Source organism: Trichomycterus rosablanca, chromosome 7 (genome assembly GCF_030014385.1).
Source record: "Trichomycterus rosablanca isolate fTriRos1 chromosome 7, fTriRos1.hap1, whole genome shotgun sequence".
NCBI classification, from domain to species: domain Eukaryota; kingdom Metazoa; phylum Chordata; class Actinopteri; order Siluriformes; family Trichomycteridae; genus Trichomycterus; species Trichomycterus rosablanca.
The window spans coordinates 28,989,646-29,005,553 of record NC_085994.1 but is presented as its reverse complement, the minus strand read 5'-3'; the positions used below and the strand labels follow the sequence as shown (position 1 = coordinate 29,005,553).

Genomic DNA, 15,908 nt, shown 5'->3' with positions numbered 1-15,908 from the left:
ATATTGATCATTTAATGAACACAGAAAGGTCAGATTTTGGCAAGACAAAAGTTTTGTCGCCTTGTCATATAATGCACCAAATCCTAGTTTACAGCCTCACCTGTGCTCACTAATTGATCGGTTAATTAGTGGGTGTGTATAAAAAGAACCCCAGCACCCCAGACCTTCACTTGAACTGCAACTTCACCTCTGACAACATGCCAAAAATCCACCCTGCGACCAAAGCCTTGATTATCAAGAGGCTGAAGACCAGATCCACTGCAGAGGTGGCTGGCACCTTTAATGTGTCTCAGCGTCAAGTACAAAGAATTAAAAAAAAGATTTGAAGAGACTGGAGATGTTTTTGACAATCCCAGGTCCGGCAGACCCCGCAAGACAACTGCTAAGGAGGAACGTTTGTTGGTTAGAAAATCCAAAGCCAGCCCCTCTTCCACTGCAGCAGAGCTCCACCAGGCCTGGTCACCTCAAGTCCCTGTGTCAACTAGAACAGTTTGTAGGATTCTGTCTCGAAATGGCCTCCATGGTCGAATCAGTGCCCAGAAGCCAGCACTAAACAAAAGGCAATTAAAAAACCGTGTGGCATTTGCCAAGGCCCACAGCCTGCTAAACGGATGGACGCTGGAAAAGTGGCAGAAGGTGGATTTCTCAGATGAATCTTCAGTTGAATTACACCACAGCCGCCGCAAATACTGCAGGAGACCTACTGGAGCCCGTATGGATCCAAGATTCACCCAGAAAACTGTTAAGTTTGGTGGTGGAAAGATCATGGTCTGAGGTTACATTCAGTATGGGGGTGTGCGAAACATTTGCAAGGTGGAAGGCAATATCAATAGCCTAAAATATCAAGAAGTATTAGCTACCTCTTACATTCCCAATCATAAAAGGGGTCAAATTTTGCAGCAGGATGGTGCTCCATCTCATACATCCATCTCATACATCCATCTCTACATCAAAGTTCCTCAAGGCGAAGAAGATCAAGGTGCTCCAGGACTGGCCAGCCCAGTCACCAGACATGAACATCATTGAGCATGTTTGGGGTAGGATGAAAGAGGAAGCTTGGAAGACAAAACCAAAGAATCTTGATGAACTCTGGGAGGCATGTAAGACTGCATTCTTTGCTATTCCTGATGACCATCAATAAATTGTATGAATCATTGTCGAACCGCATGGATGCAGTCCTTAAAGCTCATGGAAGTCACAAAATATTAAATATGGCTCTAATAGCACCACAACTTCATTCACCAATGTTATGAAACATATCTTTGTATTTGAAGTAAATTATTTGTTTGATTTTCACATTACTTTCTGTGGGCGACAAAACTTTTGTCTTGCCAAAATCTGACCTTTCTGTGTTCATTAAATGATCAATATTTCTGCAGTGAAGCTAATTTATTTTCGTAAAATAAACCTCATTTGGGAGGGTTTCAGCTTTCATATGAGTCATTTCTAAAACCAATGGATGAATTTAAAGTCAGGTTATAAGCTTTTGTTTCCACAACATGGATAAGCGACAGAACTTCTGTCAGGGACTGTATTACTTCCAGTTTGTCGCTCTGCACTGATGCATAACATTCTGTTTTTATGTTAGGTGTTTGCATAAATCCAAAATATATTACGTTTAATTAGTTCTACTGATGTCATGACAACATGACAATTCTGGATTTCCCCCTCTTTATCTCCTAATCTAGCCATTTCCAATTCCCAACTGTCGTTTGCACAATGTGATCAAGCAGAGCCGGCAACTGGACCATCCAAGCGATATCCACCATTAGGGCTGCACGATATATTGCATCGTCATCGCGATGTGTGCATGCGCAATAGTCACATCGCAGGACGTGCGATGTCACTTAATGCAAATTAAATCAAATACGTCCTGCTAAAACTTTTTTGCTGCTTGACGCAAAACAAAAATTCACACCGTTCTCATTTTCCATGACCTATCTACCAGTGTTCGAAAACCTAGTGAGCTGCCTTGCTGTCTTACTACCTACACAGGCAGCTGCCTCAGTAGAGAGGATTCTAATAAGTCATTGACTTATAGGGCATGTTATTTGAACACGCTACTTAGCGGTTCCATCGGGTTTCGCGTCTAGCATTTAGCATCTTGCCATTAAAACCAATGGAATGAGGTGGGACAGCGCTAACATGTCAATATAACGTCTCGATTCGTGTACAGAAAACTGTTACATTCGCTGACAAGCCCAAACTTGTAAATAAAAACGTTTATTTACGTTTGAAAATAACTTTGTCCGCACCATCAGCCATGTTTACCTTTCTGTGAGAGAAGAGATGCCGCAATGAATTCTGGGATTGCCTTCATCACTAAGGACGCTTCTGATTCTCACTCGTTCTTGAGTCAAAATAACATTGAAATATTAAGATGCCTCAGTAGTGAGCTTAGTAAGGCATTTTGGATTTCGAACAGGTGTATAGCTGCTCTTTTGTTTGTATAGTTCTTTTTAAATAATGTTTACTACTTTGAAGAGGTTTTGATTGTGAAATAAAATATTAAATGACCCATTTTGTCAATCCTGTTAATTCCCTCATGTGATATTGAAGCTTTCTTAGTTTAATGCTCAGTTTCAACCGAGTACAAAGATGTAGCTTGTCATAATCTTTTGTATCCCTTGTAGGCACCACCCTTTTTCCACATATGAGCCCCTTATTTAGAGTAAGATACATGCATTATTAATTGTATTAATTATGAGGTGAAAATTCCTGCATTTTTTTAATATCGCAATATATATCGCAGGAATTTTTTTTTTGCAATGTCAGTTTTTCCAATATCGTGCAGCCCTATCCACCATCCATGATGATATTAACCATGTTCGTCATGTGTAGCAGTGGCATAGCTGTGTCACCAGAGTGCTAATAGGTGCTAGACCAACGTGCCTGCGGTGCTGACCCATCTGTCATTAAAAACTGCTGCATTGGTAGATAAACATGTGGATGGATCTTCTCAGCACTAGCATGCTGACTAGATAATATCTGGTACATTCAGTTTTTATGCCCCGAGTCTAAAAACAAAAAGCCTGGCAGCTCTTTAGATGTGTGTTTTCTGGCATGGTGGACATGGGCCACAGTCTCATGGCTGGGTAGAGGAGGAGGAGTACAGATGGGATGGCAGTCTGGACTCTGCAGGGGGCTCATCTCCCATATCTGAGCTTTGATAAATGACTGGGCAATACATTTACCCTGCTAAATATCTAGCAAATTATGACACTAAATATTTTGTCAGCTATATTTTCAACGGATGCTCCTAAAATTAGCAACAGTTACATAAGTAAATAATTTGTTCTGTTTGTAAATGTTTTTAATACTGATGGGGAGTGGTAAGGGTAATGACTGCTGTACGACTGATCTTCAGGTTATAGTGCATTAGGGATGCTAATGTTTAACCGGATAACGGATAAACAATTTAAAAAAATCATAGTTTAATTAATGTTGGTTAACAAGGTTATTAAAAACTGTTTCCAACAGCTGATGCTTGATCTAAACTGAGAGCAAAGTTATTGATCTTTCTTGGACACATGGTTCAGAGCGTTCAGACAGCTGATTCGACACTTGGGGGGGGGAGCTGGCACTGAAAGTCGACTTGCAAGTACACTAACCAATGGCCTGGTTGATTGGCCAACTCACCACCACCTCAATCTTCACCCCACCTTGTCTGCAAGTCTTGTTGCAAATGTCTCAAACTGTACACCTACAACAAGTGCTAATATGGTCCCTAATAAATAGTCACGTAAGTGCAAACATAATATAAATAATACCAAAAACACCGCAGCACCTGATATACTAACACAAGAACAACAGTCACTACCATGTTTGTGTCACTGCAGCGCTAAGAATGATCCACCACTCAAACATCATCTAGTCACTTAGGGTTTTTTGGTGGGGCCTTTTTGATTGCTAAATTGAGTACCGGACTGTAATTAAGTGTACAGCACTACATATAGACTACAGTCAGTAATTGTACTGTATATCAAAAATATGTACTATACTATAGTGTAATATAGATGTAAGTCCATCTGTAGAGTCGGTGTAGCATGAAAGTCACTGAATGAGTGCTCTGTGTATGTATGTAGGAATATAATAATTTATTCCTGTTATTGCAGGCATTACATTTATTAAAAACACAAGGTGGTGAGGTGTAGCAAAAATTGGTACACATTTGAGAAAGTCCACACAAGGCTTTACAGCTTTATTAGTGCTACAGACAGTATAAACTTTTAGCACTGTTGGCCTATGCAAAACTGATATGGCGGAAGCATGCAGTATTCAAATGAGCAGTGCTAATAAACAATATTGTTGTGTTCAGTAAGCATTTATAACAGTGTTAGAGGTTTAACTGTGTTTGATTTGCATGTATTAAAATTAGAGATGTTGTTGATTAACCGTGGGTACTAGAGTGGCGCAGTGGTACCTCTCACTACCAGGCTTCAAATTCCCATTGGTGCTATTGGCCGGTTGGGCATCCAGTGATACCCGGGAAATCAGAACACCATGACCCTGTCTTGAATAAAGCAGGGGTAAAAACAAGAAAATAAAGTAAATATTTAACCTATAACCAACAAAAGTCATTGCTTGATTCATACTAAATAGCAAATGACAAATGGAATTTATTCTGTTGGAGAGACAAGCTAAAGATCTTACAGGAAAAAGAGTGCTGATTTTTTATTTTTTTTATTTTATTTTATTTTTTTTATTAACTATACTAATGTCGTCAAAAAGAGCTTTACGGTATCAAGTGCATTTCTAGTTTTTGATTAGCGTGTTTAGTTTGTGCTTGAACTGTTTGCTGTTAGCTCTATAACATCTACATTCAGACGTTATGCTCACAGTGCATGTTTATCTTACTTTTACAACTCACTGTTAAGCTGTTTTTAAATCAGTAACAATAACCACTCCAAAGCCTAACCAGAAGAGTTAAGGCTGTTGAACAAGATGTCCACGTATGTCTGTGGAAATGTGCCCCTGTTTATTAGCATTTGTTAAATCAGGCTCATGTTCGATGAGAAGGCCTGCCTTGCAGTTGACATTCTGGGCTCTGTGCAGGCCACTGGAGTTTCTCCAGGAGAAACCTGTTAAACCTGTCATTATTACTCATGTTTTGTGCACAGGTGTACAGTCATGCTAAAACAGGAAAGGGTCTTTCCCAAATTGGTGTTACACCTCATAGCAATGAGTCGCAAACATGGGAAACCTACTGTTTACTGCCCCGCACCCAATAGCAATTCATTTACAGATTTGATTTGAATGATTTTAAATGGTCAAATCAAAACCTGGTGCCATAACATTTAAAAGTAAATAGGGCTTAAAGAAGAAGGATGGAAAATGGAGTAGCAAAGAAGCAGTGGCTTTTAAAAATTGCCTTCTAGCAACTTCCGCATCTTCTGCGCATACTTTGTCAGTCACCACCACCTTTGTTGTCCCGGTGCTCTTTGTGACGCTTGTGTTTCAATTACATTTACATGCTTGAGTTCCTCCAAGCCTTCCAGATGGAGATGGTCCTGTTGCCTGCCTGCCTTTGTCACGGGGGGTCTGAGAACGGGGAAGAATCCTGTCTCTTACTTAAAGTTGTTTTTAAATTGAGGTGGTTGGGGGGGGGGGGGTTATCTGGCAAAGTGCTGTTTAATATTGTATATGCTGTCTCGGGCGCATGACTGTGGGCTCATGGTCTGTCCAAACACATGCTCACGGCAGCCATTTAGACTGTCTCAAACAGCTGGACCATTTCAGTAAATGCATTTACTGACCGTATGCTTTAAATCCTTTATATGTGTGACATCGCCTATGGTGGTGGCTGACAAAAAGCAGTAAAAACATTGTCAGAGAATGTTGACTGACCTATATACAATAAACATGAACGTGGGGATGAACTCTCATCAAGCACATTATTAGGTACCCCTATCTGGAATGCTCATATATTGGTTATTGTATAAGTTACACTTACCAGACAGCTTAACTTTGAGGGTATAGGCCTAATGGGCCATATATAACATGGTAGTGTTATTTAGGTTTTTAAAAAACTACTGTAAGGAGAATAGTGCTTAAACCAAAATTATATAGCCATCTTGTGAACAAAATAGTCTGTAACTATATACTTGAATGCTAACAGGGTGTGTGTTGTTAATAAAAAGTTCAGAAGATTTAAGGAACATTTACAAATCCCAATAACATTGCTGCATCTAATTCACTCATATTACCACACAAACACTGCCTGTGTTTCTGTCACTGCAGTACTGAAAATGGTCCACTGCCCAAACATCAGTTCACTAGTGATCTTATAGGGGTCTCTTTCAATAAATGGTTCACAGGGGGTGATGAAATGTAGAAAGTAACAGATCGGTCAGACTACAGTCTGTAAGTGTATACCAACAAAGCTCACCTCCACCCCAACACACACTCGGAAATGAATATGAATAGCTGCTTCATTCTTTCATTGGTGGCGTCTTGCTTGTGTGTGTTTTGACTTGGAATTTGAGCAGCGCTGCAGTGTTTATGCTGTGTAGTCCTGTGGCTCACGCCAACCTCTGTTTCCTGTTTCTAACACACACACTCAAACACATTCAGCTGACTTTGTGGTCATGTGATGTCACTAGGCTCAAGAGCAAAAGGGCATAGTGCCTAATCTCAAAATATCGACTCTGGTCATTTTCAGGCTTGTACAAAACCTTCAGGAATTAAAGAATGTGTAGCAGTATTTTTATGCTTAGCTAACATCATTAAATGTGAATGATTCTTCCAACCTTTCAAACCAGTGACTTCATGTCAGTAATATACCAAATCTCTGGGTATATTGGTATTGGTATATTCCCTCCCCAACCCATTAGTGACCAAGGCTTTTAGCAGGGTGCAGCTTTTGTGCTTCCTGCCCAGCTCTTGCGACACAAAAGCTCCATTAAGATCACTGTATCCGCCTTCCCTAAACCTCAGACTTCCTTCTGCTGATCATGTCTGAATATTTCTCAACTTTTCTGCTTTTCATTTTTTAGTTTGTGCTTGATTCTTTAGGACTTGTACTGATACACATGTGTTCAGCATGAAGTCTGGTCTGTTTTCTCAGTTGTGATTTCTTAGTTAGTTTGGCGGTAAGATAAATGTCCATTTGGTGTTGAATGGCAATATAATAGTCATAAAATATAAAAACATTGTTGGTTAAGGTTTGTCTTTGTAGGTTATGCTTAGAATATTCTGAGTGGTAATCGGTTTCTCTCCACTATGTGCTTCGCTTCTGTCTACTTCATATACACAATTTGTCCCATTGGCATTGCATTGAAAAGATCAGTGGCAAACTGACCAATTGTACATTACTGTGAAACTTTACTATAAACAAAGCAGTGCAAGAGAGTTTGGGAAATGTAGTCAGGAAATAATATTGTAGTTCCTGTAAGAAAACACTACTGTTGTTGAATAGTTAATCACATATGTTTGCGTGTGTAGCCATTTTTCTTAAACTAGAAATGAACATCTCGAACATGAGCACATTCCCAATGGATGCATATTAACAAATAAAATAAAGAAATATCTTGTGTTCATATTGTTTGCAATTAAATAAGTCAATGTAAGGAACACTGCATTTGTTTTATTTGCATTTTTCATACTGTCCTAACCTTTTCTGATCTGAGGTTGCAAATACAGTTTGTTGCATTTTATAAAATACTGGAAACAAATTTGAGGAGGGTGGATTGGTAGTTGGCCAGTTCGGCTGTCTTGACACAGATCTGAAACAGCCTCAAAAATTCAAGATCTGTGCACGTCTTTGGTGCAGTTCAGTGTACTTAGGACTTTAAGCAGCTTTGTATGTCTGTTTGTGTGTAATTTGCTGAAGGTGACAATGCCCCAGTCCCCTTCACTGTTACAAAACGGGGGCTGAATATAATGTAGTTCTACCACATCAAATGATATTATGATTCCCTTCATTTGACATGAACTGTGCAAACATGTTTTTTCTGTGAGAAATCTGGTCCAGCAAAACTTTTTAGCCATTTGTCGTTGTAGTGTCTAGTTGAACATAGGTTCAAAGAATAACAAACACTTAGTTGATGAACAGCTTGTGTAGCTATGCTGGATGAAAAAGACTGTAGGGTATTGGTTTTCATGGCACTTAGAAGCCCTGGTCTGCTACTTTTCATTTGATGGTGGTGGTAACTCGTAAGAACAATATACACAACTGTAAATGTAAATAAGTATTAACTGTAAATTCTTCAAAGCCACATGCTTGTTCCAATTTCTGATTGTATGCCTCCCCTTTTCTCCCAATTTATTCATAGGCAATTTCCCATTGCAGTTTGGCCCACTTACATGCAAGCCTAGCAGAGCCTCCCCTTCCAGAAATCACCTTGCACTACTTTTACACCAGTCAACAGTGTATTCTCATAGATGGCCTTAGATGGCCGTGTTTGGCAAGTCATTTCACATGGTCCTTTTAATACTCATGTCATTGCAAAAAACAGACAACAGGAGTCATAGTTGAAGCAGCAAAACCCTACCTAGTTTTCACTCTCATATGCTTTGAATCGAGTTTGTTGAGAGTTTGGCCAGGATGGTGCTCAGTCTCAACTTAAAAGACACCATTAATTCTAGTTTATGAAGGACATTTTTGTGTTTGCTGTGATATTCAGTTTATATCAAGTTCCCATTTTTAATTACATTTACATACATTTTGCTATTATGATAGCACAGTGCATTATGGTAACAGTGGTTTATGTGTAGCATAATGATCGTTGGATAAACAGTCTATTAATGGCAGTTGAACAGGTATTATTAGTCCTGTTTTATTTTTTGCAGTTCCTTGGTGTATTCCATTAGTCTTTAAAATGATCAAGCATTTTTTATTCATTTGGTTTTACTTTTTTAACATAATGTTGTCTTATGTATGCTTGTTCGATGTACAGCACTTTGGTCAACGTAAGTTGTTTTAAGAGTGCTTTACAAATAAAATTTACTTACTTACTTTTATATCATAAAGGTTAGTTCGATTTCAGTGTGTATGTGTAAATCTTAGATAAGAATTTTTTGTTCACAAAAAGCTGGCTTTATTAAGGCATTGCTGACCTCACTTCCGGCTAAAGGAAGCCTTGTACAATCCCATTTCTTTCCTTCCTGCCTATGGCAGCAATAATTAAAAAAAATCTCTCCCAAGCAGCCTAGAATTGGACACTAATATAATTGGAGCCTTTTGGAAAAATTTATAAGTTGTGGCTCAGGCCTGGACTTTCTCATGCCACCCGGCTGTGTCCAAGTGTGTGTTTTGTTAGATGGGCATCACTGAGCTGAGATGACTGCACTGATAGGCCTTGTTGGAAAATGTGAAGACCGCTTCCACCCTCTCAGCCGAGCCTATCCACCATCTGACTAAAAATAGCGCAGAGAAAAAGAGGAAGGGGAGAGGAAGGAGGCAGCGCATAAGAGCTGCAGCTCCTCTTTTTCTCCCCTCCTGCTTTTTCTCTTCTCTCTTTCTCTAGTCTCAGCTCTTTTCTTTAGTGCTGTCATTTTCCTCATAACCCACTCTCATTTCCCTTTATTCATCTATGCACAAGGTAGTTTAGTGCATAGACAGTAGATTGCAATACTAGTCAACTGTCAGGAATGAAACCAAGTACTTTTTTTTTTTTTTCTTCTACCCTGATTCATTTAAATTGTGACCAAAATGAACAGAACGAAGAGCTGAAATTTATTTTCTTTAAAATGTGAATGTTTACTAAAATGTGAATAAATTGCTAAAGGCGAAAGTAGGGCTGTATTTAGGCCATGGAGATAGGGTTGGGGCATGGGAACGATAAGTGCTAAACTTGTTAAGCTTCTGATTGTGATGGGTATTAGCATTAAAAGCACCACACCTTTTTATCGCCTGGATTATGCCTAGCTTAGGGCGCATTCCCTTAATGCAGATGCAGTTAGGCCTGCTGGTCAGTCAGCATTTTAACAAGACACGGTTTAGGTACCATTCAGAAGGTGGTTGGCCATCAGACACACCGGGCTAGTGGTTGACTGTTGGGGAGCACGGTAAGGTTTGGTCATGAAAAGTATCATGATAGAAATTGGAACCTGTCTCAACAATTTGGTGACAGGCCATGCAAACAAACTACATCACATTTGCTTAAGTTTTACAACTAATCTTTTGTAATGTGTTTTTTACAATCATGTATTTTTACTGTTTAAGGAGGGCTTTAATTGAGCTTTTTGTTTTAATGTGGAGTCTGAGTATCATCCCATTTGCAGATTAGATGCAGTAAATGTAGAATAGCTTTGTTTTCTTTTTGTATTTTGGGAATCAGTTGGCCTTTGGATTTGGGTCAGCAGAAGACTCACTTCTTTTTGGATCATCAGCAGGTTTGGTGTTAACCGGATTTACATGGTCGAGCTGAATTAAGTGTCCCAGGATTACCGAAGTGACATTGGAGTGAAGGGAAGGAGGACAGTGGCCAGAGTTTCCAACGGCTTTCCTGTCAGCGCTTCCCACTCTTTCTATCTATATATATTCCTTTCAACCAACCGGAATTGTGCTTGTTTTTTATGTTAAACTTTTGGATCTTTTTCTTCTGTGTGTATAGTACAGACCATAGTTCATTTTTGGCCTTGAGTCTGGCTAAAAAAGTCTTCAGGGTGCTGTGATATGCAAATTGGGCTGTTTGCCACATTCAGGCTCAGATAGCTCCTCTGGGTCTTTTATATGAAGTGAAACCAGGCTATGCCTAGAATAGCTGTCTGTCGTCATTTTACCTCAAACATGGCTACCTTTAGCCAAAGACAAAAGTAGAATTAGTTGCATTTCCACACACTGAAGTTGTAAAGCTGGCTAAATTTTGCTGTGAGATCTGTCAGTCCTGATTTGTAAATAGCTTTCTCTGCACCAGCGCAGAAATGGTGATCTTTAGCATGGGCTGCTGCAGAACCCTGTTGCTTAGTAACAGCTTCACGGGTTGGCAAGGACACACGCCAGCAGAGAGAGAGCGAGAGAGGGAGTAATGGAGAGCTAGAGTGTGTGCCATCCCAGTTTTTGTCATGGCACATTTATTGCCTTAAGCCTAACCATCATAACTAAGACTAAGCTAAGGCTGTGAGACTACAGGTCTTCACCAGAAACCTGTAAATACCATGTGTTCTTCACACAGCTCTGTTACATTTCTATGGGTCCTAGTTCTCGTCAATCTGTTTTACTCATTTTACCAGCAGCATATGTTTATTTATTTATTTTTTTAGGATCCAAGCTGAGTAGTAAAGCTATAGTTGTAGCCAGAAAATGAAAACTACTTTACCAAAAGAAGTAATTATCAGTAAGTTTGTTACGATGGATCACCCTGCTTGAACTAATTAAAATGACAACAACTAGATTAAGTTAAAAGGATTTGAGTGGGATGTTCTCACTGACCACTGTATCTGCTGAAGCTTATACTGTCGGCTTAACTTCACCGTCTTTCTCATCCTCTTCCTTTCTCTTCTCGTCCTCTCGCTCGCAGATCAGTGAGTGACCCAGCGCGAGGCAGGAGTGAAGCACACCATTTAGCAGAGGAAAATGAGCGAACTCGACCAGCTACGTCAGGAGGCTGAGCAGCTGAAGAACCAGATCAGAGTGAGTGCCCACACAGCTCTGTTTGTCCGCTGTGCCCTCAGGGGCCTTCACAGCCGAATACTCGGCATCTATACATTACTAGCTTTGTACCCATTGTACGATTGAGCAGTACAGAAAGCGTTTTTTAAAAGTACCAGAGCCGTTTCCTACGTACCAACTGTTAGTGGCAGAATGTAAAAATAGATTATGGGGACATTGTTACCAGTCAGTGGAAAAGAACCTAAACCAGCATCCAATTTTAAATGGAGCACAATGATTTTAAGCCAAGGAGTTTACTATTTTACAGAGTTGTGTATATTATTAAATAATGCTGTGGAATGGACAAAAATCAAAAGGAAGCTAATGAAATACCTAGACCTTTGATTAGGTGTGTGTTGACAACAAATCAAGAACACATACCTGTACAGGTCTCACGGTGTACAAACAATATACTTTGCATTCCTAACAACACTATAAATTGTCTCATTAATCAAATAGTTTTTAGTAAGTACCTAACTAAACAGTATAAATTGTGGAAAAAAGGTCTTATAAATGCAAGTAAAAATGTTTTATATTTGTTTTATATTTGTCAAGCATTGGGCTGAATTTTATAACATTATTACTCAAAATATGGGTGTCACCTTAAGCTGATATTTTCAGTATTTGTGACTCGTTTATGAACAAAGTACAGTATCAGTGCCGAATTGAATATGTACTTTACTGAGCTTTCAATGACAAAACAGCAATTTAGTTATTTACTCTTTCTTTTGCTTTAAAGTTGACATGCTGGCCAGCATTTAAAAAAAGAAAAGAAAGAAAATACCCACAGCCAAGATGCATGCTATTCATGAATAATACATATTAATGAGAAACTTTTTAAACTGGATCATCGTCAGGTGGCCCAACCAACCACACTCTTGATAAAAGGTGCTTTGGTGGTGCAGCAATAAAATCATACTGGCCCACTACTGCTAAGATTCGGGGTTTAAATCTCAGTGGTGCCACCCATCGGGTGTCTAGACATACAGGATCAGCTATGTCTGAGGGGGGATGGCCGAACAGCTTTGCCATTGGGAGCTGCGCTTGTCAGTGCGCTTTCAGTGCCGGTCCCAAGCCCAGACAAAATAAAGAGGGCTGCATCACAAAGGGGTATGTGGACCCGAATGATCTGCTTTAGCAACTCTTAAAATACGGAAACAGGCAAAAGGGAAAAAGCGACAATTGCACAATACAAAGTTTAAAGCGATTAATTACAATTGAACAGCTTTATCCTGATCCACAGCATGAAGGTCCTAGGTTCGATCCCCAGATGGGGTGGTCCGGGTCCTTTCTGTGTGGAGTTTGCATGTTCTCTCCGTGTCTGCGTGGGTTTCCTCCGGGTGCTCCGGTTTCCTCCCACAGTCCAAAGACATGCAAGTGAGGTGCACTGGAGATACTAAATTGTCCATGACGGTTTTCGATATAACCTTGTGAACTGATGAACCCTGTGTAATGAGTAACTACAGTTCCTGTCGTGATTGTAACCAAAGTGTAAAACATGACATTAAAATCCTAATAAGTAAACAAACAAACTTTCTCCTGATCAGCATCATTGACTGTATAGAACCTGAACCACTCTAGTCTATTACAGTGACCTGTTCACTCATTGAAACCTATGAGCAATTTGGTCTAGCTAGTTTACTTGTTTGCATATATTTGGGAAATGAAAAACCTCAGATGTCATTCAGCACTAGTAGGCTACTGTATTTTACCGCTGCGCCACCTGAGCACCTTATATGGATACTCTTGTATTTAAAAAAAAAAAACAATTGTCATTAAAACAATTCCACTCTTTAACATGTTTATCAATACTAACAAGGTTAGGAAACCTGTTTACCTTATTTGTGTTTGTGATTATTAGTTATTACAGACCTAATATGTGTTTTGATTTAATTTATTTAAATGTTTGATAAAAATATAGAAATATTTCTGACAAAGACTTACAAGAGCTGAATTTACAATAAAAGGTGAATAGCTGCTCTATTTTCAACATGCCTTCACTTTAAAAGGTTGTTCAATCATTTGTACTAACCACTTTATCCTGGTCTTGGTCCCGTGTGGGCAAGACTGCTGTCAGAAATGGACTCTGGACTGGGTTAAGGGGTACCCACATAGTTAAGGGGTAAACAGACATCTTCCTTAAACTCCTTACAAACAGTGACCGGAGGCAAAGATTAAATTCAGGTCAGCATGGCATGATTGCTGGTGCACTGGGGAAAAGAAAGCGTTATTATAAAATAATATTAAAATTGGTATGCCTTCAGACAGGATGTGTTATTTTATGGAAAAATAATAATTATGTAATGACAGAACATGCACATTGTCACGACCTTGATTGCTTAGTCTGATAATACTCAAACGGTATGAATCACACCCTTAGAAACTTCCTTGAATAACACCATTTTGTTATTTTTCCCAGGATGCCAGGAAAGCATGTGCTGATGCCACCCTGTCTCAGGTGAGACTGCATTAAAGAATATACCATCTGTCTGTTAGTTTAGAAGCATAACAGTGTTGCAAAAAATAAGATTTGGAGCTGTTTTCATGTCTTTGTTGCTGTAGTTTGATGATGTATATGTTCTTGTTATATCTGCACAGATTACAGCAAATATCGACCCCGTGGGGCGAATTCAGATGCGTACTAGACGGACACTGAGGGGTCACTTGGCTAAAATCTATGCCATGCACTGGGGCACTGACTCGAGGTAATTCCACTGCTATCAAAGCAACAGAGCTAGGGCATTCATCACAACACAGATTCTTACTCTTTGATGGTGGTGTAAATGTGGCTAAGCAATGTGAAAATTGCCTCGGCAAAGGCTCAGTGGTGAAAATGCTGTGTGAATGTGTTTAAAGGTGGTGTATTAATAAGTACTAAAGGATTTAGATTAAGATAATAGTAAAAAGCCACCAGCTCATGTTTGAGATCTCTGCGTTTACCTGCAGCTTTCCAATTAACCTGGAGACCAGGGTGTGTTTGTGAGTGTGTGTGCGTAATGTTAGACCCCAGAGACTACCTGTGTGCTTTGTCATACTGATTTACTTCATTAAATGCACCTTTATATGTTTAAAAAACATTTAAAAAAAAACAAACCTTTCAAATATTTTTTTTCAGAAGGTATTAGGTAATGACTTAATACTGCTTGTTTATGTGTTTTGCTCTTTTTATCAAGAGACAAAGCAAAATAGGACAAAACTGCTTCCTAATTAAAATCTGTGTTTTTTGTGACTAGCTTGTGACTAATTGCACTCCTGAGAATTTTTTGCCCTGTAGCTCTTTTAAACCTCTCACAGTTATGATTATTTAGCTGACGATTGTCATACAAACAGCTGATTACATTTAATTGTTCTTTTTTGGTAGTAGTGTGGTAATGCATATACTAGCATGGACTAATGCATAAACTAGAGCCATATAAACCTCATATTTTTCTTTCTTTTTTTTTTATTCAATTAAATGCCTTTTTTGTTTTATATGTTGTGGATATAAATTGTGTGTTAGTGATGTGATAAGTGAGTGTATATACAGTGGGGAAAATAAGTATTTGATCCCCTGCTGATTTTGTAAGTTTTACCCCCTTACAAAGACTTGAACAGTCTATAATTTTTATTGAAGGTTTATTTTAACAGAGAGAGACAGAATATCAACAAAAAATCCAGAAAAAAAACTTTAAATAAAGGTTATAAATTAATTTGTATTTAATTAAGGGAAATAAGTATTTCATCCCCTACCAACCAGCAAGAATTCTGACCCCCACAGACCGGTTATGACACAAATTAGTCCTGTCCCTGTATAAAAGACTCCTTTCACAGAATTAGTTTCTTCCGTTCAAATCACTCGACCACCATGGGCAAGACCAAAGAGCTATCAAAGGACGTCAGGGACAAGATTGTAGACCTGCACAAGGCTGGAATGGGCTACAAGACCATCAGCAAGAAGCTTGGTGAGAAAGAGACCACTGTTGGCACGATCATTCGAAAATGGAAGAAATACAAGATCACAGTTAATCGCCCTCACTCTGGAGCTCCATGCAAGATCTCACCTGGTGGGGTAAGAATGATTCTGAGAAAGGTGAGGTCAGTCCAGAATTACACGGGAGGAGCTTGTCAATGATCTCAAGGGAGCTGGGAGCACAGTCACCAAGAAAACCATTAGTAACACACTTCGCCGTAATGGATTGAGATCCTGTAGTGCCCGCAAAGTCCCTTTGCTCAAGAAGGCTCATGTACAGGCCTGTCTGAAGTTTGCCAATGAACACCTGAATGATTCAGAGAAAGCTTGGGAGAATGTGATATGGTCAGATGAGACCAAAATTGA

At 39.3% G+C, this 15,908-nt stretch overlaps 1 protein-coding gene across 1 annotated transcript in view; it reads left to right on the top strand.

Annotated features, from left to right (window-relative positions):
• gnb1a (guanine nucleotide binding protein (G protein), beta polypeptide 1a) overlaps positions 1 to 15,908 on the top strand; it is a 44,234-nt gene that overhangs the window by 14,264 nt on the left and 14,062 nt on the right. The window contains exons 2-4 of the mRNA XM_062999203.1: positions 11,463 to 11,575; positions 14,013 to 14,051; positions 14,192 to 14,298. Of these exons, the coding sequence (XP_062855273.1) occupies positions 11,519 to 11,575; positions 14,013 to 14,051; positions 14,192 to 14,298 (203 nt within the window). The 5' untranslated portion in view covers positions 11,463 to 11,518. The remainder of the gene's footprint in view (positions 1 to 11,462; positions 11,576 to 14,012; positions 14,052 to 14,191; positions 14,299 to 15,908) is intronic.